Below are 24,671 nucleotides of genomic sequence, written 5' to 3'. Positions count from 1 at the left end.
CCTTGGCGCACTCGATCACCTGCCTGCATGCTTGTCGGGCAAGTGGCGAGCCGGGGTCCGCGAGCCGCCAGCGGTCCGCTTGCGATCGGGCCTTTTCTTGTCCAAAGCTGTGTGCGCACCGGCTGCGTTCATCGACAGTCAGACCGGACCCTCTTTTGCGATGCAGATACGCCCGCTGCGCACGTTGTTGTCTCGAGCAGCTGACAAACTCGCCCCTTGGCGGCTACGCAGACGGGAGCGAGAACGGCTACTAACCGTGCGGAGGTTTGTCTGGGGCTAGCGGACGCCCGAGCACCAAGATTGTTTGTTTGCAGGACAACATCGCTGACGGCGAGCCAGGAGCGATGGCGTGACCGTATCCGGATCTCGTTCGAAATCGCACCGCCGGCGCCATCGCCAGCGTGCCAAAACGAGACACGAGATAATGAGCGCCAGGAAAAGCACGGACGTCAGCTTCTCGTCAGTGGTCCCGTGAAACCCCCGCTAGGCTCGCTGTCGCACAGTGAGTGCTCTTCTCGCAACTTTTCGCCGCCCACCCAGATTAGTGTGATGTCCACTGGCCAGATGTGAGTAGATTTGAAGAAGCAAGAATTGTCGGGCGGCCGTTGACTGGCCATGACTGGGGCGGCGAAGCAGGCCGTCCTTCATGCTTCTCGCACGCTGAAGCATGACCGCCCCCACCCAGACTTCCCCACCCGAGAGCACCCAGTCAGCGTCAGTGAGTTGGCCAGTCAGCGCAGTCAGTATCTCCTGATGGTGCGGGGTGAGGAATGGGGAGATCGGAGAGATGGGGATGAACAGTGTCAGCACCGGGTCATTCGTCAAACAGGGTGGAGGGCGTGTGCGCCCTCTGTCTGCGCCCTCTCCTCTCCCTGGGTGCCGTGCACATGACAGAAACTCTAATTCCATGCCTGGCCGCACAACGCCATGGCACCTTTGTGTCCTGACGCCTCGTCGCCGTCCTGAGCTGCAAATGTGAGGCATTTTCGCCGAACAACGTCCACAAACCCAAACGAGGTCAATGTGAAAGTGCAATGAGCAAAGAGCAATGAATGCAGCAATCCCAACGCCAAGGGGGAGCTGAGAATCGCCAATCGCCAAGCACAACTCTACGGGTCGCATTCCACAGGTTGTTTGCTGGAACCAACTGATCGGACGCCATTACCCCTGCCCGGCCTGCCCAAGGCCGGCACAGAAGAGCACAAAATCACGGCGCACCGAGAGACACTCCGGAACTGGAAAGCCGGAGATGGCGGAGCTTGCCTGCTTGCTTGCCTGGCCCTCTATTCGCTTGAGCTTCGCTCCGATCCATGGCCATGTACTGCGGGCCGGGACCGCACTGTGGCCCGTGGGCCGGCGCACACGCGTGGGATCTGCGTCTCGCCTCCGCCATGCACACGCACGCACGCACGCACGCCGCAGCCTTATCCCGCCATGGCCCGCCAGAGCCATACCGCTGCCTGGCCTTAGCCTGTATGCCAAGGCACAGCGCATGCTGGAGCCACCCACGCCGCGCACGCCGCATAGCACGACACTCACCATCTTGCAGGCAGTCTGCAGGGCCGTCCCAGTCGTGGGGACACTGCTGGGCGCTCTGAACCCCGGAGCTTAAACTCTACTTAGCGCACTACAGCAAGCTTCGCAGTGGCGGCGTCCCATGGCGTACACTGGCTGCATCGATGGGCGTCCCCGGGGCGTCTACCGGGCCACCGATAGGCAACCGCGCCGTCCCACAGACACGCAGGTGGTACCACCACACCACCGCCCAGGCGTCGCAGGCGAAACGCCGAGGACGCCTTGCGTTTTGCGATGCCACAATAAATTAGCAACTCAGGCGACACTTCAGGCGAGGTTCTAGCGAGAGGATCGAGAGGAACCGCGCGACCCGTGCGACCGTAGTCCAAATTCCCAGGAACGCGGGGCTGCGCCGCTGAGCAAGGGGATGTGACAAATGCCTTTCACGGGTCCGAAGGCCGAGTGAAGGGGTGGCGAGAGGTACGAGAGGTGCGTTGACAAGCATGACGGGGTTGCGCCGTGAGGCGCCGGATCGTGCCCCATGCCTCGTGTGCTGCGCACACTACTTGGGCTGCGAGCAGGTTCACCCCACGTCTCACCAGATCGCGGCGTTCGTCTCTTCTGGAATAGCTCGGCCCATTCGTTCGTCGGACAGGCACTCGGTCACTTTGGCACACGGGCACTCGGGCACTCGCCGACTAAGCATACGGGCGAGCGACCGCCGACGCCATCACCACGTCATACACATTGTAGGCTACTCACTTGTGCCTTGCTCCCAAGCCACAACGCAACGACGAACCCTGATCACATAACTTCAACCCGTGTTGCGGCAGCCTCTCAGAACGGCTCGATGCACCATGACACACCACATTCCGGTGAATGTCTGTTCCTTGTCCAGCCATATCAGTCCTGCCCTGGCCCTCATCTAAGCGCACTGGTCCAATAGTTAAGCTCTGCTGACGTTTTTACTTCTTTTGGGTCTGGCTCCGAGTTCGATATTCACGCTAAGCTAACCCGCCCAGGCTGACTCGGGGGTCTAAGGGCCCCATCGCGTCACAGTTACCTTTTGGCTAAGCATAACGGCATCTTGTGTGGCACCGTGCAACATTGCAGTCTTATCAAAGGTTTGCCCCACTTGGAGTGCAAATGGCGGCTCCATGCATACACAGGGGCTATGGCTACAGTAAGGCTACAAAAATGTAACTGAATAAGTGTGTAGAATGTAAATGTAATGGGAAACGAGAGAAAGAGATATGAACGTTGCTGGGCTGGCTTTGCATGGCTTGGTCGGATCTGTAATCCCTTTTAACATGGCATGATGCACGGTGGGCAGTGTAAGCCACACCGGCAGTGATCAAGGTGATGTCGAAGCTCTTGCTTGTCCGGGCTTGTATCACAAGCTCGATTTCCGAAAGATGTAAGAAAGAAAAAATGAGAACCCAAATAATCCGTCAGATTGATCGTAACAAGGGCCGGTCATCAAGACTGGGGCGGAGGAGGAGGCGGAGGCTGCTGCTGCTGAGGCGGGTATGCGTTGTGAGGCATGTGAGGGGAGGGGTTCGAGTGCGGGCGGCTTGGGTTCCCGGCTTCATTGTGGTAACCAACAACGCGAAAGTCCGACGAGCTCGAGCCCCGACCGACGTGGGGATACTGCATGTGGGGCGGAGGCGGATCATAGTACCCACCCGGGTGCGGTGTCATGCTGAGACTCGAGGGGGGCGCATAGGACACATAATCGCGTCCGTAAGGGCCAGGCGGGGGCGGCATGTTGACGTATCCAGGCATGGGCGGCTCCCCACCGTAGGCAGTCGGAGGGGCAGATGCCTCTCCAGAACTCGAGCTGCCCGCCGGAACTCCACTTGCTGAGCCTCCAGATAAGGCCGGGCGATGGTAACTGGGGAGATGAGAAACGTAGGGGCTCATTGCGTCAGCGCCGTGGGGAGCACCGTACGGCGCAGAAGCCCGCTCATCCGAGAAGCCCAAGGGGTCAGGCGATACGTGTGCGTGCTGAGGGTACCCCATCGGGCCAGAGCCGTGATTGGGCCCGGGACTGTCGAATGTGAAAGGCATGTTGGTGTACGCGGACTGCGCATGTCAGCTGCCAGGTCCAACTCTGCACTCCGTGTCGAGCAAGCCACTTACATAGTTGGAGAAGATCTTTTTCAAGGCGGGCTCGAGATGGATCCATGGGAAGACCTTCAGTCCCTTGTCAATGTTCCGAGGCTTGGGGTTCGGGTAGTTCATGATGTGAGCGTAGAACTCCTGCCATTGCCCCTCGTTCTTCTGGAGCGTAGTCGGCTTGAAGCTCTCGAGATTGCGGCGGATTCGGTTCTTCTCCTCGGTCGTGTAGCGCGTCGCCATCAGGCACTCCAGCAGATAAATGACATCGACTGAAGTGAAGAAGCACTCCTGGCGCGCCTCGTGGTAGAGACACGAGATCACGATCATGTTGGGAGGCGCTCCTCGACGGCCTTGAAGCTGGCATAAACAGTAGCGCCAACCTGTCGGCGCGTGAAAGCAACCAAGCAACGGCGGCTGGCCCACATCTCGGGCGACCTGAGGAATGTCAGCATATTCCTTTTTCCTCTCACGCCACCAGGAGCTGTGCGTTCGCCGTGGCGTTTTTAGGGTGCAAAACGCCTTTGCTCCCCACCCTGGCGTAAACCCACGCGCGCACGGTTGCGGAGTTGCATGTGACAAAATGTGATGTCCACTCACCAGTTGCTCTTCATCGTCATGAGATCGCCCTCGATCTGGAGTTGAGCCTTGGAGCGCATGATGAACGGATTGGGCTGGCCAGGGTTTGGCGAGTTCACCTGTGTAATCTGGGTAGTGCGTACCAGACCCAGCGACTGCGACTGAGGGGGAGGCGGCGAGTCGTAGACGAACGCGCCCGCTGTTCCTGCCGGTATAGTCGGAGGGTTGTACCCGCCTTCGTCTTCACGCCTGCGGCGCCGATAACCAGCGGACGAGAGCCTGCGCTCAGGGGACCCTGCTTTCGAGCTAAGTTTGCGTGCCTTCTTGAATGCGTTCGCTATGACAATTAGCAATAGGAAGCCAAGGAAAAATCGCGTCGACCATGCACGGGCCATGCTGGACAAACTCACCTTCGGAAATGTATCCAAACTCGCCGAGGCTCTGGATCTCGAGAATTCCCCGGTCGTTGACAGCATGCAGCGTCACTGGAACGCTCCAGGCGTTCGAGCCGGTCATGCCGCAGTTGTGAAGGGGGGGAACGTTCGCGATGATCAGATAAGCTTCAGAGTTGTTTGTTGGTGGTCTCAGAGTCGTGTCAACGATCTGGTTGCCGAAGTACAAGCGAATTTTGTTGCCACCCGAATCGCCCCGGCCGTGATCAGAGGGGAAAGTGAGGTTGCAGTTGATGGAGATCGCAGTGCCCTCAACCCCCGACTGGGGCGTGAACTCGTAGATGGTGATGACTTGAGATTGTTGAGCCATCGAGGGGGTGGTTGATGCATTGTCCAATGGAGCAACTTGAGCGGTGAGAGAAGGCAGGCGGATGTCGCTGCTTCCACCTCCACCTCCACTGTACCAAGAAGCAGCACCAGAGGGCGTCGCTCCAGCACTGCCTGTGGTGCTCGAGCTAAGCTGAGTGAGTGATGGGGGTGGAGGTCCCCCACTTCCGTGACCAGGCGCAGCCGGTGCGCCAGAGAACGCGAGTGGAGGGGGCATCGATACCAAGTGGGCAGGATACGATGACGAGGAGCGTGGATCAGTCGATGATGACGATGATGTCGAGTAGGGAGGGGGGTCGACGGGCGGCTGCGAGGTCGCTGATGGCGCACCACCCGCCGCCGCTGAAGCAGCAAGGCGGGGGTCGGTGGTGGACGACGACGAGCCGGTCGTGCCCGGGTGGTGATACATGATTGTGTAAGACACCTTGGGCGACTTAAGCACGGGGGTGGTTCAAGAAAGTGATGGTAGGGATGAGAGAAGATGTGAAAGAGAGGGGTGCAAGTCAAAGTGACGACTTGTGGTGGCTTGGTAGGAGGATGGGTGGATTGATGGGATTCAACCTTCCTTGTCTCTAGCTCTTATGTACAACTCCTTCCGAGGGATAAGCGAGTGGACGCACGCCTAGAGGAGTTGCACACAGTCGCTGTGCTTCGCCTTCCTTCTTGCTGCTCTGGCTCGGCGGGACCAGAGAACTCGGGCTAGTGGCCACGATCAACCGGGGTTTGGCGACTGCGGCTGACACAAAGTCACGAGGAGGTGGGTACGACGATGAGGAAACGGCGTAGTAATCTGCACCGCTTATGTGTCCTGGATTGCGCTGCGACTTCAGTGGGGAGAGAGCTGATTAGGCGAGAAAGCTGGGCAATGTGGGGTATTGCAGTGACTCCGAGGCTAGAGGCGAGGGAGAACGAGGGGCACGCAACAAGAACACTCCGGCACGGACAGTGGTCGGTGGGAGAGTGCTCCGAGCTAGGTGACGGGTGGACGAGATGGCCAAGGGCGCGGCGTAATTGTTCGACCTCTTGATATCAGATTCCAAACACGGCGTCGCCCTGTGAGGTGATTGTGTCTGGGAACCTGTGTGATGCGAGTACGTCGAAATCAGATTCTGGAGGGGCGCGTGGCGTCTGTCGATGGTGACCAGGACACGGCGGGGACGCACGAAGCGTGTATTGCGTAGCAGAGGACGTGGGCAGATGGCGTTTGAAGAGGAGCCGAGGTTGATGTGTCAACGGAGGAGAACAATGTCAAGGAGACGGAAGGCGCGTGTGTATGCGTGTGCAAGGAAGGGGTGTGTGTACGTGTGGGTGGACGGGTGAACAGAGGTGGGTGGGTGGGGTGGAGGGGGTGGTGGAGGTTAAGAGATGTGATGAACTACGGCAATCAAGTTGCAACAGGCGTTGCCAAAGTCTGACTGCCAAAGAGATAGAGACACAAAGAGAAGATGGGGTGGGAAAGAGATGGTTCGGGTGCAAGGACAAAGAGATATATGATACGCACTGTGTGGGATTGTTATACGGCCCTCGATTGAAGTTGATCGACGAAGGAATGAAATCTCTGTTAGCGTCCACGTAAAGAGGAGAGCAGCGCCGGCGACAAATCTAGTGTCGGGACAGTCGAATATCCTAGGGTGGGGCTGATAAAGCGCAGAGAGAGCGCTAAGGAGCTGAGGGGTGGGAGGGGACGAGCCAGAGGGCAGTGGGCGGTAGGGTCAGCCCGGAGGGTGCAGAACGCCAAATGCGCCCGACAAATGTAGCTATAGCCGGGTTATGAGGTTGCTAGTCAAGGCCGAGGTAGCACAAGTAGCGAGCGAGATAGCGACCGAACCAAAGATCGGGACGACGAGACTGCTCGAGCGAGGGATGGAACGCGTCAAGCTAGCGACGAGACTACGGTAGTCGGTGCCGGCTGTGCGTTTTGCGTTGTGCTATCGGAGGGGACCGGTGGTCACTGGCGTGCGAGTTGGAGCAGCTGGTGCTTGCGGGAGGGGGAATGCCGGAGGGGAATGGAGGTGGGAGGACGTTCGAAAGATGGAAAAGTCAGATCATTTAGTAAGTTGCTGGGCTGGACGGATCAGACGGAGAGATGCATGGCGATTGTTTGAGGAGTGGGTGCAGATGCAGGAGCGTGCCAGGAGCCAGGAGCCAGGAGCCAGGACCCAGGACCGGTCAGGCCCAGGATGACAGGAGCAGGTGGCTTCCATGGCGAAACCTGACTACCTGACTGCCTGACTGCCTGTCCGCCTGCCTGGGTCCCATTCCTGCTGACGGCCTGCAGCGTCTGGGCTCAAGTGTCGTCGTCCCCTTGCCGTCCGCCGCCTTCCCTCATTTCTCTCCGGCCCGCTGCACTGCGTGCACCTCGCTCCGCCGAGCCGCTGCACAATCACAATGCGTTCCGCCCCGTCGCTGAATTCGCCGGCGAACGATGCATGCAATCTGGGATGCGCGATCTCGTCGACCCGATCTGAATCGGGCCCAGATAGACCGTGACCTGAATAGGGATGCATTTGCATATCTCATATTGCATTCGGCTCTGGGATTCTGGAAGCGGAAACGCGACGCGGGCAGGCTGGGTGAGACCTATGGAGACCGGAGACGACGAGGAAACGGACAGCGGACCAGGACCTTAGGTAGCAACTCAATGTCTATTTAATATGTGTGATGCCCTTATACCTCTGGACCCTGTCGGCCCTGTCATGGGAAGCCCTGAGCGTCCCAGGAACCAGGGTAGGGGCATGCTGCATGTCTTGGAGAGTTGGGTGGAGGTCCCCGACCCTTGAACCTGGACCCTTGTTCGCGACTCCTGATCACCGTCGAATCGTCTCTCTCCCTCCGGCCCCCACATCCCCCCCTGTTCCGTCATTCACCCACCCGCGCTACCATTCGAGCTCGACCAAGATACCATACTCCCCCTCTTCCTCTGGCGCACCAATCCAGGTCACGGGGTTCTGCTGGCCAGCCTGTGCCAACTTGCGACGCGCAACACGCAACCGCTCCAGTCACAGCCTACTGCGTTTTGACTTTCGGGCCAGCCTGCGGCCCAGCCGGGGTCAGCGTTCCAGCAATATCCAAGCCCTCAAGCCATGTCGCCATGAGTTTAGGTGTGCCTCCAGCCATGCCAGCCATGTCCAGCCAACAGCCGGTCTAGAGCCTGCGTGCATCTCGGTCGCATGCCTCATGCCTCGTTGCGTGCGCCTCCTTGTCATCGCTCAACTGTAACCTCATTAAGCATCGTTGCGTTCTAGACACATCGTCGTGCTCCACTCCCCAGAACTCCGAGTAGACCCTCAGCTCGCAAGCCCATCCCAGGAAACAGGTCCATACGACAACCCCCAAGCTTCTGATTCCAACACTCGTATCACAAGACCCATAGAGCACCATCCCATGCATGTTCGGCCGTCCTGTGATCCATTCATTCGTCAGCTGCGCAGCAACTTGCCCAGCTTCGGCAGGTCTGGCGTCGCTCGCCTGGCACCCCAACCTGCAATACCTGCGATCCTGCAATCCTGCACTCCTGCCTGGCGTCGTCACAGCCGTCAGACCTGGACCACTAGCCTGGTTCTGCTCCGTCTGGAGTCGAGGCTAAGGCTGTGGACCCGCATGGCGTCGCATCACCTGATTCCAGCCACACCCGTCACCAACCCACCGCACCCCTTTTCAGCTGGAGTGCTGCTGCATCACTGCCTCACAGCCGTTCCCATGTTCCCCCGCTTCACGGTCCCGGCGTATGCACTGGTGACCGGCCGGTAGAAGTCAAGAAGGTATCCTGTGCTTGATGCAATTTCGCCTGCTTCTACCCGCAGGTGCGTTGGGCATCAAAGATCGGGGGAGTAGAGTGGGCCGGCGGACCAGTGGGACTCAACGTTGCCCCATCGGCCCCATAATGTCATTGCATCCATTGTGCTTGTCCCGTCCTCTCCTGGCGAGTGCTTCGTTGTTCCGCTTCTGGCCGCTCTGACAGCAGGCTGGCTGTTCTTGCCGCAGTTTCTGGGTTCGGCAGGGCTGCAGACCGGGGGACTGTACGTAGACGACGACAGGGCAGGGTTCTGGCCCAGTCAGGACACTCAGGACCTCGAAGGAACTCATGGTTCGGGCCGTATTTTGTCAGGCAGTCCCAGCTCTATTTGCCTCGTCCCAGTGTTTGGTTCCGATGCATCAGTAGCAGGCGACCCTTACCCCCTCTTCTTCCATCTCTGCGTCCTGATCATATTCATCCCTCCCTGATGGTGCTCAACCTGCACGCACAATGTGGGTGAGATTCCTTCTTCGTCTACTACTGATGTGGCCTCCCCACTTCTAACCCCAATGTCCATTCGTTCTTCAAGAACAATCGTGCATTCCTAGGTGACAGGCATTGGGTCCTGCTATCGAAACCCCCTGTCCCCTTACCCCGCCCTACATTGACTAGCCAGGTAGGCGCACCCGAAGGGCTCCTACTCTCCCCTAGCGCCATCAGTTATACCCTCAGAATTACTCAGTTGCGATAGCCTAGCTCAGGCCAGTTGCAGCCCCGCAACCAATGTTCCGCCATACGCTAACAGGCTGCTGGCCGTGCGTTCTTACGGATGCGCATCACCTCTCCTGAAGGAGTCCCACTGCCATGCATTGCTAAGTATTGACGAGTCTCTCAATCAAATTTGTTCGACAAAGTCCTTGCTGTGATAGCCGCGGACGATGACTCAGAAGAGGCAGGTACGAGTAGCACAGGCACTGAACACACGCGACAGCATCCAGTGCAAAATTGACCACCGTTGAGAGGGTGAGGCAGGTGTAAGAGATGAGGAATGGTGGGACCTCAGCGACAGACTTTAAGGGCACCGGACCTGAAAGGTGCTGGAATCCGGGCTATTCATTCCAAAACGCCCCTGCATCCCGCCGTACCAACTGCTGGGTGACATGACTCCCAGTGTGTATCAAGTGTTGGAGTCTACTCTATGGCACTCTCCGCGGTATTCTCGAAATGCCTCGCATCATGTGCATCGCACTGATAAGCATACCCGGCTTCTATTACTCAAACAGCAGACGAAACACGCAACGCAGTACAGCGATGCCGAGAGATCCGCTGAACTAGGTTCCATTTACACCAAGTTAGGAACGCGATCACGAGAGAAGAAGGTTCCGAGCGAACCCTCCGTGCCCTCCACGACCGAGAGTCCCCGAGCCGCGAGGAGCCGAAAGGTACGAGGGCAGGCGGGAGGGAAGCTTCTGGCTTCTGCAGATTCTGGAAGCGCGTCAGATGGAACCGAGGAGTCACAGCAGAACCACAGGATTACTGGACAACCCAGGATCACTGTTCTTGGAATTCACTCGCCAGTCACTGGGGTATTTGTCCGCTGCGCCGGTTGCCCAATCGTGTGCATCCGTGCTGCATTTACACGATGCCCGCGGGGTCGCCGGGTGGCTGCTGGGTGGGCTGATGTGGTTTGATCGCTCCGCTCCGGAATTGCGACTGACGTTACGAGCAGTGGATGACGGCAACTTTAGATTAGATATTCATCGATTCAATAGGCCGTCTGAATCAATCGCCCTATCGCTTTTTCCTGGGTTGTACCATGGCTTGTGCGCTTGTGGTTGACTTGATTCCAGCAGAATCTAAAACTGATCAGCAGCTTTGATCCTGAACAAATGCATTGCTTCCATGGGCTGCTACTCTCCTCGGTTCGTGCAATCAGCCGTCGAAACGAGCACAGAAGCGCACTGATCCGGACACAAGGTCCTTGGAAGCAAAAGATTGGCTTTACATCCGAGCCACCGAGCGTCATCAAGCGAATGATTAGGCCACAATTGTCCGTTTATCAGCATCACAAGAATTGAATGCTCCAGTAAAGCAGATGCATGCGCACCCAAGCACAGACCAGAGCATACGTGCAAATGCGTCATCGCACTACGAATAACGAATCGATGTCACTTCGAAAAGCCCGAAATGCGACTGCAGTGAATGCCCGCAGTGCTTCACATTGGCACCCGGTCGGTCAGCTGAATCGGACTACGTCTGAGATTCCGCGCAAACTACTCCCTCTCTTGCCAGCCTTCGCTGCATTCATCTGTACCAGCTTCTGGATCCCGCATGTGCTGGCTGTGCCGACGCCTGCGGGCATCGAGTTTACGATTGCGCGCTCGCAGTCACCCCGATGTCCCGCTGCCCGCCGTTGCGATCGGCGTATAACACCTCTACGCCGTCTCCGCGGCGGCCTAAGCCCACCCGCAGCAGGCCTGACATTTGGAATGCCATGCACACGGGGGCTATCACAAGCATGGGGCATGGTAGTCACTGGCCGCTACACGCCCCTGCTGCCTAAGCCTTCCTCCTCCCGTGTGAGTTCTGCGTGCTCCGTGCCCTTACTGCGCCCTAACCGGCGCCATACGGACGTGCAGCGGGTGGCAAGCGGAGCGCGGTTCGAGCGGCTCGGCGGCGGCAGGCTGCTGATGCAATTGATGTGGGCGGCAAAACGGCGTACGTACGTGCGAGGCCAGGATGGGAGGGCGGCGGCGCCGCGGCGTAAGTGCGTATACCTGTCGGCATGGCTCAGAGCTCAGCAAACCTGTCCGCTGATTGATCCTCGGCGCCCCGACGTACTGTCTCTCCTGAGTGACAGACCGTTGCGAGACGCGCCGACAGTCAGCTCCCCCAGGAGGCGCACAGGGCGGTGGGTCGGGGTATGTTGACCCTCTGTCGACCCTCACTCTCGCTTGCTAGTCCTGAGGATACAGCCGCCAGATGCCGAGCGAAACCCCCGTTGCCCGGCAAAACAACCGACACACTGGAACCTCCCGGCCCACTACCTGCTGTGCCACCCTGGGTGACCACCCCCGTCTCTCTGCAATCTGCGGCGTCGCTCCCTTCGCCAGCAGTGGGCCATGAATGGTGCCGAACAACAACGCTGCCCACGCCTCGCCTGGAAGATTCTCCTTCCTGCGTCCCTTCACCGCTCTAAGGCGAGTGGCTATTGACACGAGGAGAGTACGAAGACCAAGTGGGATAGCCCAGCGGGCCAGGGGGTGTAAGAAGGACACTAGGCCATCGGCCATGCAGGAATCAATTCAGTCCTCAGGTCTTGCACTGGCGAGCCTATACGACGAGGTAAAGCGTACATGCGCCAGCAGCTGTGACCCAACGGCTCACCTTCCTCATGATGCGAATCCCCCATCCGCAAGTGCGCCACATGGTTCTCGACAGAGATGAGGCACGGTGAAGAACGCCTACACGGCCATCATGAATGCGTTTTGGAGGCTTGCAGCCTCCTCATCTCGTTCTCACGAATCAGCGAGCACGTCCCAAGAGCTCGAGGCAATACCCAGCATGCCGCGACACAGCCAACGATTGGTCTGGAAGTACCGGAAATGAGCGTGAGGCTTGCCCCCGCCTTCCCAGGACTGCCCAATACTGGCTGATTACATTGAATGCGCTGCCTGCGCACCCTCTGAGCTCTGCGTTCCCTTGTGGGCGTCTGAGGATGCCTCTGGACGAGCAATCCAGGAATCGACATTCATCAGAGAGGAAACCCTGTCATTCTGCGTCAGGGACGCCGTTTACCAGATCCACTGAGCTGCCTCCCACACCTCCCAACTGCCAGATTTCCAGATCAGTCCTTGTGAAATGTCGAATAGTGGTCCTCGATACTACCCAAAGCAATTTGCCAGCTCGGCGTGGATAGCCTCCAGACGTCAGAGGCGCAGACGATTGCGGCGCCACCACCCCCTTTCGCCTCAGCCTTCAGGCGCAGTCCATCGCGCTCCCTTCCCCTTGCCCCCATGCGTTGCAGAGGTGACAGGCCCGAGGCTGGCAATGCATGGAACATTCTCCGTTTGTCTGACAGGTGATCGCGTCAGGCTACTAACTAGCAGACGCCGAGGTATAGGAAAGGATTGCGACCGTTGGACGTGCAGCAGCGGGTAGCTCGAACATGAGCGCAGGGCCGGCTGTCTGGGCTCACATGCAGGGTCAATGACTCGGAAGTGCAAACTGGAAGACAGACATGCCGGCATACCCTTTGCGATAACAACGTGTCGTCATGCAGCACTGGTTGACTGTACTCAGGAGGAGTGCACGGAAGCTGGCCGGAAGCTTCGGTCAGCATCTGAACTGGAAGTGCTCTGGGCGGTGGAGCTGGGAAGGTGATTCCTGGCAACCTAAAGATGATTCCTCCGGGTCAGAGTGGGCCCAGCACCCTGTGTGAAAGACCCGTCCAGTGGCCTAAACAGCCTTAACCCAAGGGTGCAGAGGCCTTAAGGTGGATTAGCTTTGCTAGCGCCGCTTGAAAGGCACAGACAACTCCTGGAGAATAGGGCATGAGCAAGCACTAGCGCGATGCGCAGGAACGAGGAACGGCGACAGCGTGTCAAACGTCAGCAGCGATGCAGAGGGCGCGAAAACAGAGTTACACCAATCGCGTTCACCCGCAGTCTAAGACATTGGTCTCATCCTCTGACATCAGGAGCGCGCGAGAACCAGGGCCGCGCCGCCCCGGCCCTGCCAACTGGATCTCGGTCCTCAACCGTCATGTCAGATGCATCCTCCGTTCTCGCGGCTCCAGGCCTCTCGACCGCCGAGAGTCACGCTCTACGGCATCAGGCAGACGACTTCAGCGTCGTACGTCGAGGACGTGCGCACACCTACATACCCTGCCTCCTGCATCCTGCAAGGCGGCGCATTGCACAGACTTCCAACGGGACTGGGCCTCCAGGATCTCCAGGATGTCGGTAGAGCTCCCTTTAGCCGCGGGAGAACCCAGACGCACCGATACAGGCGAAACGATGAGGAAAGATGCATGGGCCTTACTCACAAATGCCGGCATCGACTTCGTCTGGCCCGAATTCTCGATCAACATACACCTCGTCTTCTGCCTTCCTTGGTCCACCAGTCGCCGCATAGCCTGCGGCGTAGCTCTGCAGAAGTCTCCCCGACGTCCAGAGCCTCGTTTGCTTGCTACCTCGAACGCTGGATAATCCTCGAGGGACAACAAACTCAGCCTGATCTGAACATCCCTGAAGTTTATCCCACTTCCTAGGCTGACCGGCTATCTGGCTCCTCCATGTGACGGAAGACACAGCTCACGACAGGCAACTCGGAGGAAAAGAGATGCACCGACCTGAGAAGGCTGCTGCTTGCCTGTCATCGCTGCGCCCGGCGACGATGTTGGTTGTGCTGAAAGACGGCGCAGTCGCAAAGACCCACTACTCGGCAGGGATGCTCACGGAGAATATGGAATACAGTTTCCGGAGCGGCGGGTGGGGCCTGCCTCGACTGCCTTTGAATGTCCGCAAGCGCACGAGCTATGCATCCTCGCGCTCTCTGGCTCGACGCCACCGTTCCCAGAACTATGCGTCCCAGACCCAAGTTCGCCGACGGGCACGTAAGGCTGGTCGCTCTATTCGTCCGGACATAGCGGGACTCTATCACCACCTGGATCCTGTGATATCCTGGCATTCTGAGGGACGCGGGACTATGCATGAACGATCGAATCTGCGATGATCGACTTACGCAATGGAAACAGACTTCGAGCCCGGAAGCTCTGCCGACGTCGCGATGGAAGGAATTCTACCCTGCGAAAACAAGACATGGAGACCGAGTGCTGGTCACTCTCGCTCGGCACGGCGCTCGTAAGGTGGCTCTTGAGTCTTCTCTCGGTGAAGTGGCGAACGCCGCCTGCGCTGACGTCTGCTATCGCCGGCATGGATCTGTCGCGGGCTTGCAAGGTATGCATGGACGACGGAGTGGGGACACACCCTTGCATCACTGAGGTGCATTAGTGTCAGCAAGCAGCGGTGTGCTGCCCGGTCCGTCAGCCCTCTCCGCGCCCGTCCAATGTGCTTTGACGAACTGCCCGGGTGTCGTATCTGATTCGAATCACTGGAGCCGATGGGGCCGACAGCTCCGGCGCAACGGAATAGTCCAGCTGATCACTTTGCTGAATAGGATGACGGCAGCGGAGGGGAGAGTGGTCGTCTGACGGAGCAGTGGGTCGGCAGCCGGAGCGGTCGTTCGACACCGACGTTGGCGACTTCAGGCCGCCCCTGCAGCTCCCGTCGTTGGGGCCGATAGTCCTATTTGGACCCACTGACCCAATCTGGGCAGCCGCCGCCCGGCGCAGAAGAACGGCGCGTCATGCGAGCGATGCTTGGATGGCGAGACCCACTCTTCCGGTAGCTTGAGCGGGTAGTCACGCCATGATCAACCATGATCAGCCGAACCCGATTGGGAGCATGGGATGGTCTGAAGTCCGAGCGATGAGCTTGCAGACCGAACGAGTGGAATCAAACCAATTCGGTGACAGGGTATCTAGGGCGAGCTGACCGGGTAGGGATTGATTATCGCGTGGCGCGGCGGAGACATCTCCGGCCAGACCCCACGACGGTCCACCCTACCTTCGGGCTGTGAGAGTGGCTATGTGGCTGCGGGACAGTCATTTGCGCGACTTGTGTGTTCGAGAATCGATCACGACCCGTGTAGCTATTTCGCTGCGGGCGGCGCATCGTCACAGAGCGCGCAGAGAGGCGCCCATGATCATCTCCAGCGAAATTGACGGTTAAGGGTCTCCAGTGGGTCAATTCATGGTTTATTGCGATTATGGGAGAGCTCTGAGCCAGCACCGACTCTGTGTGTCCGCTTCTCTTCTAGATTGCCTCCCATTTCTCCGACTGGGCCTTGGCGGGCTGGATCAGTGGGGGAGATTCGGCATGGGTTTCGGCAAGACGAACAGAACTCGGAACGGTGAGCTCGCCAGTTGGAGTTGGCGACAGAAGACGGCATGATCAATTCATCACTGGGACCTACCACACGCACGCCCGCACCCAAATTCAATTCTTTGACAAATTAAGTCGTCGCTCAACAGGCCTGGGTTCGTCATCGTTCGCCGTATCTGGGGTATTTTGCACCACAAGCCGATGAGGGCCGAAGCGTGCCGACGCCGGCACGCTGGGAGGTTGAGGGATCCTTCGCATTCCGGTATCGCAAGACCGGGACTGAAGGGAGTCACGACATAATGACGGGCTTTGCTGGATTTGCAGCCATTGCAGTGAGTGGAGCAATCAGACAACTTTTCGGTCTCAGTCTCAGAAAGTCAGTCTCAATCGCAGACGGGCCGCGCAGGCTCCTGCAGGCTGTCCGCTGTCGCTTGATCTGAACTTTGGCGGGTGCCTCTGGCTCTCAGTGCCCCATAAGGTTAAACGGAAACGCTCTCTCCGAAACTGCCAGCCTCCGATACGATGGGTCTGAACTTTGTTGAATACAGTGCCTATTTCAGTACTCCGTTAGCTGTTGGCATTTCGACACAACACTAGAGCGGCGCAAGCCAATGCTGATTTCGTGCGCTATCTCTGCCTTCCCCTGCATTAGTCACCGCTGCGGCCGCTACATGCGAGACGCACATACAGATGCCACTGGATCCCAAGGCGCGATCCGGTCACCAGTGCCACAGCCATTCCTGCGGTTTGGGCGGGCCGACATGAACAGAACACCCCCGAATCGATCGTCTCAATGGGTATACTGAGACCGTGAATAGCTTCAGGCCTCGCGCTGAAGTTTGAACAATTGTCACGACCGAGCTAGCCTATCGAGCCCAATCGCGGCGCGTAGAGCGGCTTCCTCAGGCGGATCCATTACGGAACGTCTCACTTTGGTCCTTCCCGCTCAGCCCACCCGACGAGAGCGCAGTAGCACATGCACTGACACAACCTTCCGAGTCCTGAATACCCTGCAACAAGCGTTCTAGCCCCCTCAAACAGTGTCTTTCTTCGGCTTCACAGAAGCTTAGGGTCAAGGGCAGGACCGCCCAATCGCGACACCGCCGTGTTCTTCGCTGCATGTTCTCTGCTTGCTTCTCGCTCTCTTCTCATGGCATCATGATGAGGCTGAGGTGTTTGTCAAGTGGGGCTTGTCAACTTGCCTGACCCTATCCTCAAGAAGCGAACGACCTCCCTAAACCGAAGCTGAGTCTGCCTGTCGCAGACTGCAACAGGCCCTGAACGCAGACGATCGACAAGCTGGGAACACTTGGGTTGCGGCACTTTCGCGCAGTCAGGCTGGTGAGCGATTTGGCTGCAGAGCCCACACTCTTAGGCTAGCAGAGCGGCCCCGGAACCGGCGCTGGCCTTGTGACCTTTGACGTCAACCCCATTCCGGCTGAATCTTGTGTCGGCATAAACACCTAGCTTCTTGGGTCTGCGATTTACCGTTCTCCAGTGCTGAGCTAGGACACCAGATGAACTAGTCGATCGACCACAGGGAGCGTCGACCCAGAGAATGTAGCCTCAGGTCAACCTCAGGTCGTAAGTGGCGGGATGAATCGGGGTTTGATAATGTTTATTCGCCTCAATGCTCTCTCTGACCTCCTTAGCCTGCGGGTGCGGCTACGTGAGCTCGGTGGAGTAGTCTACGTTGAGTCTGGAGCCTCCGCATCGCACCAAAGTGTCCGTCTCCGCGCCGCGCTCCGCGATCACAAGGGTTGCTAGAAGCACACTACGTCTCCCACGGAGCGGCATCGGGCACTCCCTGTCACTTTCGGGTCACCTGAAGAAAGGAGCCAGATAAGTTGATCCTTTAGCCCGACGCTAGGGTATGCGTGTGCCGAGGCTGGGATCTGGAAGATGAAGTGGGGGCGGGGTAGCCGGGGCTTTCGGACTAGTGGCGGGAGTGCTTTCATTGATCCTTGTATTCCAATGAACGTCAGGTGTCATGTCTCGTCTGTGGCAGCCGTCAATGGGCTATACCCTTTGCATCTTGGTTCACCCGCGTCGGGTTCACAGCGATCACCCTGCAGACAGCACTGTCAGATAGACCTTGAAGGAACTCGTCCCGCGAGCCCCGACCCCCCGTGATCAATACGCGAGCTGCTGGCACTGATAACCGGCCGGTTGACGTTCCTCCGAAAACCCCGACCCCCCGTGAGACGCGCGGCCCCACTGTGGTCGTTTGCTCTCATTCGTTATCCATGACCTCACCATGATAACAACCGAGCAACGTTACTGACTTACCGACGTGCTCGTCGATCGCTCGAAAGGAGACCGAGCCGGCCCACATTCCCCACCTCGCCTGGTACTGTTTTGTGTTACGTCTTCAGCTGCTACAGCACGACAACGGCATCGGCATCGCCGGCCCCGGTGCTGGATAATGTTTGGGAATCAACTGCTCCATCAGCTCCAATTGTCTTACATGGAAGCGAGCAAGGTCCACATGACCATCGCACGGTCTTGGGGCGACGGAAGATCGGCACTGAATCGCACTAGAGCTCGGCATGCCGCTTTTGGCCCATTCAGCCCCTGCACATGCTGGAGCGTGCTCCAGTGTGCCGATCTGGTACGCACATCGGCACGCCATTGTCAGCAGTAAGACAAAGTGGACGGGGTGGGAGCGGCGCTGTGTCAATGTCACCTGGCCCATTCATTGTGTCCACGCCGCAGGCAGCAGATAGAGGGCCTTGTGCCGTGTGCGGCGCAAAGAAGAATAGAAGGAGCCCTTTGCTCAATGCATCCCTTCGGCATGGCGGCGCAGTGACAATGAAGAAACGGCTGAACTGAGATCGAAAGCGCGGGTCGACCTCGAAAAATGTTCATCAATTGATAAAAACAGGAGCGATGAATATCTCCGACCATTCACAGAGGGCCGAGGTGTCCCAAACGAATCCGACGGCGCGCGTGAATGACTTCCAACGGGTCTGCTGCCCGGGTCGGCGAGTGCCGCTTCTGCAGGTCCCACTCCTCCCGTCCCTCACAATCCGTCATGGCCCCGTCATCGTCCGTCATCCTTGACGTACACCTGATGTGCAGCCCGTCCGCAGCAGTGGTGCCGGCCAAAACACCGGTGACCGGCGCTCGGCACACAAGCGGCGCACGGCGACTCCACCAGCCCTCCGGTGCGCCGGCCACACATCGGAGGCAAAAGGAGGCCACACCGGCGACCTTTTGCATCTGATGCATCTGGTGATCGATGCCCTGCACATCACCCGCTAGTCACCTTCTGACCCTGTTGCCATGACTGCTTCTCTACCCACGAAACTCTCGGGTACGCGACTGCGCAAAACCCACTGACAGAATCCGAAGAACCCACCGACATACGGCGACAAGGACATCGGCGCACGAGCAGCGAGGCCGAAATGTCGGCGGATCGTCATCGTCGCTGTCGTATGTCGTTTGCTTCCTCCTTTCGTTTGTTCGGTAGAACTTTAGAACATGGGGTGCACCCCCAAGTGCTGCTGCTCCGCTGCGCAGCGCCGCACCTCCGCCGCCGCTGGCGACATAGGCGAGACCGGCGACGCTTCGGGAAGCATAGCGAGACGTCGAGCGGTCTTGCTGCGATGACCGTCGGCATGTAAAGCGGTTGACTGCCGCGGCTGGCTTCGAGGCGGTTGTCTCAACTGCATCAGAAGATCACGAGGCGCCACAGAGTTGGATCATCCGGGAAGATCTTGTGTTAGTGGCATTCCGGGCGCCGGTTTGGATCACGTCAACGGATACCAGAGGGCGCTAGACGTTTGACGGTGTCCCAGATCGCCCGCACAGAGTTTAGAGTTGTCCGCAAGGTATGGTGAGCCAGACTTTAGGCAGTTCTCGTTAGATACATTCCGCTGACCGTCAATGGAGAGAGGCAGACGACGTGAGTGAGTGATTTTAGTTTTGAGTGATTTACGTTCAACTGTCCCACTGACCTGGCCACACTGACGGATCTCCCTACGGCTTCTGACTCAACATGACTCACAGTTGTTTCACGAACGTGCACACGACTGACAAATGATTGCTATGCATATGCTTCTCCAATAACCCATTTACTCGTTGATCTTGGCAAGGATCTCAGCGTCCTTGAAGAGCTGGTACTCCTGTATCACGTCAGCCTGCGTCACTCGGATGTACGGTGTGAAATCCTCGTCATCCCTCTGTGTCTGCTGTGATCTTGTGCTGACTCCGGCTCGTCATAGCTCCGCGTTGTCTTGTGCGCTTGCATGACCTCGAACGGGCTAGCAGCGCCAAGCCGCGCCAATGCCTTCAACGGCCTTCCGTTGGAACGGCCTAAGATCGACCCGTGTTCACCCCGACCGCTTTGGCGCCGGCACTTGATGGATACTCCGGCGCTAACCGGACTCCAAGGAGGCCGTAACAAGATCTGGGTACCGCGTGCTACATCGGATTATCCCATTCCGCGCTTCCATGCCTCGTTCTCCGACGTCTTTGAGGCGTTAGGCGGAACAATGATAGTTCGAAGAGGTAACGCTGACTCTGCGTTGTCACTCAACAGCCGTGGCAGCCGTGCGGTCCCGAACTCATGCTCGGTAGCCATGTCCCGCGTGAATGGGTCCACTTCAATCTTCAGAGCAATGAATAGCTCTACCTCGCGGCTGATAGCACCGACGCGAAAGCAAACGCCGTTAGCGACGGAGATCCCCATACAGCTGGGCCATTCGCTGTGCACGTTCCGCTGGAATGGAGTCCCTTCCCGCCGGCAATGGCTTCACAAGACCCCAAATGTGGAACAGCGTTACCACAAAGTCTGCCCATTGCTGTCACAGTGAGAGCAGAAAAGGGGCCGTATAGAACTTTCACTCCGAGGGAATGGTGATCGAACTGCTTGTTGGTCTCCAACTGCCTCAGAATGTGCTGGGACAATGAAGAAAACCACGCTAGATCCAGGTGTCCGGCGCCCGAAAGACAATGGCAGAACCAAGACGAGGAAATAATGCCTCAATGGCTAGCGCTGTGGAAGCCCTCGCTTTCAGTGTTGGGACGACCAAGTAACCTCCGACCAAGCAACCTCCATTGTTGCTTGGAGGAAAGCAACCTCCACTGCCCTACCGGACGCAAACCTATCCGCCCCACCTATCCTTAACGCCACGACGAGGGCAACTCAGAGCTCGTCTACTCGAGACAAAGCTCGCTTCGCGATGGACTGGTAGGGCCAAGCGGAAAAATAGAGATGAGGGATGTCCACCAGCCAATCAAGTTTCTCCGAACGGATCATGGTCAGGTTAAACTGATAGCCGAGTGGAAACTTAGACGAAGCAGCCGGGATTGCTCGAGCACGAGCACAAGCACATAGGCACGAGCGCTCACAGCAGGAAACGAGAGAAACAGGATTGGTAACTCACCTCCTCGCCAACCTTGATGCTGGATCCGCCCCAGCCAGGAAGGAGAACACGGTCACCAGCCTGGACGGAGGTGGGAACGACCTTGCCGTCCTTGCCGGGGGCACCGGGGCCGACAGCGATGACGGTAGCCTCGGGAAGAGGGGTAGAGGCGGCAGACGAAGGAAGGAAGATGCCCGAAGCGGTTTTCTAGACATTAGCTAACAGGAACTGATGAACGAAGGCCCGAGGGGAACGATTCCGGGGACAGGGCAGGCTCCGACAAGTCGGAAACGACGTCGGCGACGCTGTGCGTCGCTGCAGAGGACGCGCCGAGCTCGAACGTTCTCGTCACGTATGCTCCGACGCTTACTCGTCGGAGGACAACACTCCCGACAAGTAAGCGCAAAAATTAGTCTCGGCCAACACTGCGCCTTGGCTTTTCGGCCTTCTCCGCCTTCCGTCGGATATCGTGTCCAAACACTTCCAGAGGCGCGTTAGGACAGCTCAATCTGCAGAGGAAACTGAAGCGGGGGCACCATGCAAAACAGGAGCTTGGTCAACGTCCGCAGTAGAACGAATCTCTGCAGAGGTTTGCTGGCGAGAGGCGGGTTACCGCGCGTGTTCTGATCCATGCCCGTTCACTGATCCTCGGTTGGCAGAGTTCGAATGAGCGCCCTCTGGCGCCTTTCCACAGCCGTGTGGCCTGTTGCACCTCCGTCTCTCCAGAATCGTAGCACTCGGGCATTTCCGTCACTCACGGTCTCAGGCTTGAAGCGCTGGACGAGAACGCGGTCGAAGAGGGGCTGGAGGCTCTTGATGTTCTTGAAGGTGGCGGCCTGCACTGTTAGTGTCATGCGCTTGCTGTTGTGAGTTGGCGACTGACCATTGTGAGTGATGTCGATGAGGAAGACGTAAACCAGAACTTTTTGCTTCTTGTTGGCGTGCGGTCCAGATCCGTCTCGGCTATGACCAGGCGTAGGGCACGCGGTTGCAGGCAGTGGGTGAGCTCGCGGCGGGACCAATCGGATCACGGGATGATGGTGGAGGGGTCGTGAAAGTGCTGACTTTTTCCAGAACTTTTCCACGGTTGGCTGGAAAAGTCAAGTTCCGCCGTGATCCGTTCCTTTGCGGCACGAGGCGGCGGTCGTATGCATGCGGGCAGGCGCTGGTAGCAGAGACGCAGATCCAGGCTGACTGACGGGGCTGGCCCACACAGCGTCACCCACCGCCTAAGCCTGTGCTTTTTGCCGAAGGATCCAAGAACCGCTCTCCTTGATCCCTCTCCATCCAGTCAGAACCCAAGGAATCACCCTCGTTCTAAACCAGGCTACATAACTTGGTCTTTTCCTTCTTTCTCTCTTCCTTACACACCTGCAAAAAGCATTCCCCACATCACCACAATGCTTGCTCGCTCTCGCGCTGCGCTCCCCCGTCCCGCGCGCCTGCTCAACTCGCAGCCCGCCGCTCGCCGCTACCTTGGTTCCAAGGATGTTATCTTTGGCAACGACGCCCGCCAGGGCATGCTGAAGGGTGTTGACACCCTCGCCAAGGCTGTCCAGGCCACTCTCGGCCCCAAGGGCCGCACTGTTATCATCGGTAGGTATCTGTTGCAAGGACGGAGCGCAGCTCGGATCGGTGGCCAGCCACTTTTTTCTCCACCCCGGAACCGTCGGAAAAGGAGTTTGCCGCTGACGACTCGCAGGCCAGTCGTTCGGTGGACCCAAGATCACCAAGGACGGTGTCTCGGTCGCCAAGGCCATCACTCTCAAGGACCCCGTTGAGAACCTCGGTGCTCGGTGAGTAGATCGTGAGCGAGAGTTGTGGAACTTTTTTTTTCCCACCTCCGTCACTCGCGAACTTTCTTTGCTCGCGCCGGATAAAATTCGCGTACTAATGATGTCAAGTCTTGTCCAGGACGTTGCCTCGAAGACCAACGACACTGCCGGTGACGGAACGACGACGGCGACTGTCCTCGCCCGTGCGATCTACTCTGAGGGTGTGAAGAACGTTGCCGCCGGCTGCAACCCTATGGACCTCCGCCGCGGTGCCCAGAAGGCCGTCGACAAGGTCCTGTCGGTTCTCGAGGCCAACAAGCGTGACATCACGACCTCTGAGGAGATTGCCCAGGTCGCCACCATCTCTGCCAACGGCGACAAGCACGTCGGCAACATCATTGCCCAGGCCATGGAGAAGGTCGGCAAGGAGGGTGTCATCACCGTCAAGGAGGGCCGTACCATTGAGGACGAGATTGAGATCACCGAGGGCATGCGCTTCGACCGCGGCTTCATCTCGCCCTACATGATCACCGACGCCAAGAACCAGCGTGCCGAGCTCGACCACCCGCTCGTTCTCCTCTCGGAGAAGAAGATCTCTGCTCTTCAGGACATCATCCCCTCGCTCGAGATTGCCGCCCAGGCTCGCCGCCCCCTCCTCATCATTGCCGAGGACGTTGACGGTGAGGCTCTCGCTGCCATCATCCTGAACAAGCTCCGTGGCCAGCTCCAGGTCTGCGCCGTCAAGGCCCCCGGCTTCGGTGACAACCGCAAGTCGATCCTCGGCGACATTGCCATCCTCACTGGCGGAACTGTCTTCACCGACGAGCTCGACGTCAAGCTCGACAAGGCCACCCCCGACCAGCTCGGCTCGACCGGCTCGGCCACCGTCACCAAGGACGACACCATCCTCCTCAACGGCGAGGGTGACAAGAGCAACATCACTGGCCGCTGCGAGCAGATCCGTGGCGTCATTGCCGACCCCACGACGTCGGACTACGACCGCTCCAAGCTCCAGGAGCGCCTCGCCAAGCTCGGCGGTGGTGTCGCCGTCATCAAGGTCGGTGGCCACTCCGAGGTCGAGGTCGGTGAGAAGAAGGACCGCTACGACGACGCCCTCAACGCCACCCGCGCCGCCGTCGCCGAGGGCATCGTCCCCGGCGGTGGTACCGCTCTCCTGAAGGCTTCGGCTCAGCTCGACTCGATCGAGGTCGACAACTTTGACCAGAAGCTCGGTGTCAGCATCATCCGCAACGCCATCCGCCGCCCCGTCCGCACCATCGTCGACAACGCCGGCGAGGAGGGCTCGGTCGTCGTCGGCCGCCTCCTCTCGGACGAGTTCGTCTCGGCCGACAAGTTCAACTGGGGCTACGACGCCGCCACCTCGCAGTACCGCGACATGATCAAGGCCGGTATCCTCGACCCGCTCAAGGTCGTCCGCACCGCCCTCTCTGACGCCTCGGGTGTCGCCTCGCTCCTCACCACCTCTGAGGCCTGCGTCGTCGACGCCGAGGACAAGAGCGCCCCCGCCATGCCCGGCATGGGCGGCATGGGCGGCATGGGCATGCCCGGCATGATGTAAGGAAACCCCTTACAGCAATGCAAAAAGAAAAATAGGAGAGTTATACGTAGGATAGCGCATCCTATTGTAACACTATCATAAGAAAAAAACACATTTGGCATATATCGGTCGTACGTCGTCGCGTCGCGTTTGGAAAGAAGCAACAACCCCGCTCTCCTCTACAGGCGACAAGGGACAAATCTTTTGTAGGCATTACTCATCTTTGTTGGTGATGAAACACTACTCTTGCAAACTACGCTGGTCGCACATGCTCCTCGGCTCTCGCACACTAACG

General features: G+C 58.4%; 3 protein-coding genes across 3 annotated transcripts; 1 reads left to right on the top strand and 2 right to left on the bottom strand.

The window, feature by feature from the left end:
• Positions 1-2,994: 2,994 nt before the first annotated feature.
• Positions 2,995-5,400, bottom strand: A1Q1_03553 (transcriptional regulator; the record flags this gene model as incomplete). Its single annotated transcript, XM_014323351.1, has 4 exons — positions 2,995-3,600; positions 3,658-4,117; positions 4,234-4,549; positions 4,623-5,400. The coding sequence occupies 4 exons, from the start codon at positions 5,398-5,400 to the stop codon at positions 2,995-2,997; spliced, it is 2,160 nt and encodes a 719-aa protein (XP_014178826.1).
• A 15,423-nt stretch (positions 5,401-20,823) lies between these two features.
• A1Q1_03552 (uncharacterized protein) lies at positions 20,824-21,929 on the bottom strand (the record flags this gene model as incomplete). Its single annotated transcript, XM_014323350.1, has 4 exons — positions 20,824-20,967; positions 21,065-21,250; positions 21,802-21,879; positions 21,927-21,929. 4 exons carry the CDS (start codon positions 21,927-21,929, stop codon positions 20,824-20,826), a joined length of 411 nt encoding a protein of 136 aa, XP_014178825.1.
• Positions 21,930-22,443: 514 nt separating this feature from the next.
• On the top strand, positions 22,444-24,397 carry A1Q1_03551 (heat shock protein; the record flags this gene model as incomplete). The annotated part of the gene is made up of 3 exons (XM_014323349.1): positions 22,444-22,639; positions 22,746-22,839; positions 22,948-24,397. 3 exons carry the CDS (start codon positions 22,444-22,446, stop codon positions 24,395-24,397), a joined length of 1,740 nt encoding a protein of 579 aa, XP_014178824.1.
• Between the last annotated feature and the right edge of the window lie 274 nt (positions 24,398-24,671).

Source organism: Trichosporon asahii, assembly GCF_000293215.1.
Source record: "Trichosporon asahii var. asahii CBS 2479 unplaced genomic scaffold scaffold00056, whole genome shotgun sequence".
Taxonomy (NCBI): domain Eukaryota; kingdom Fungi; phylum Basidiomycota; class Tremellomycetes; order Trichosporonales; family Trichosporonaceae; genus Trichosporon; species Trichosporon asahii.
This window is presented reverse-complemented; position numbering and strand designations above follow the sequence as displayed.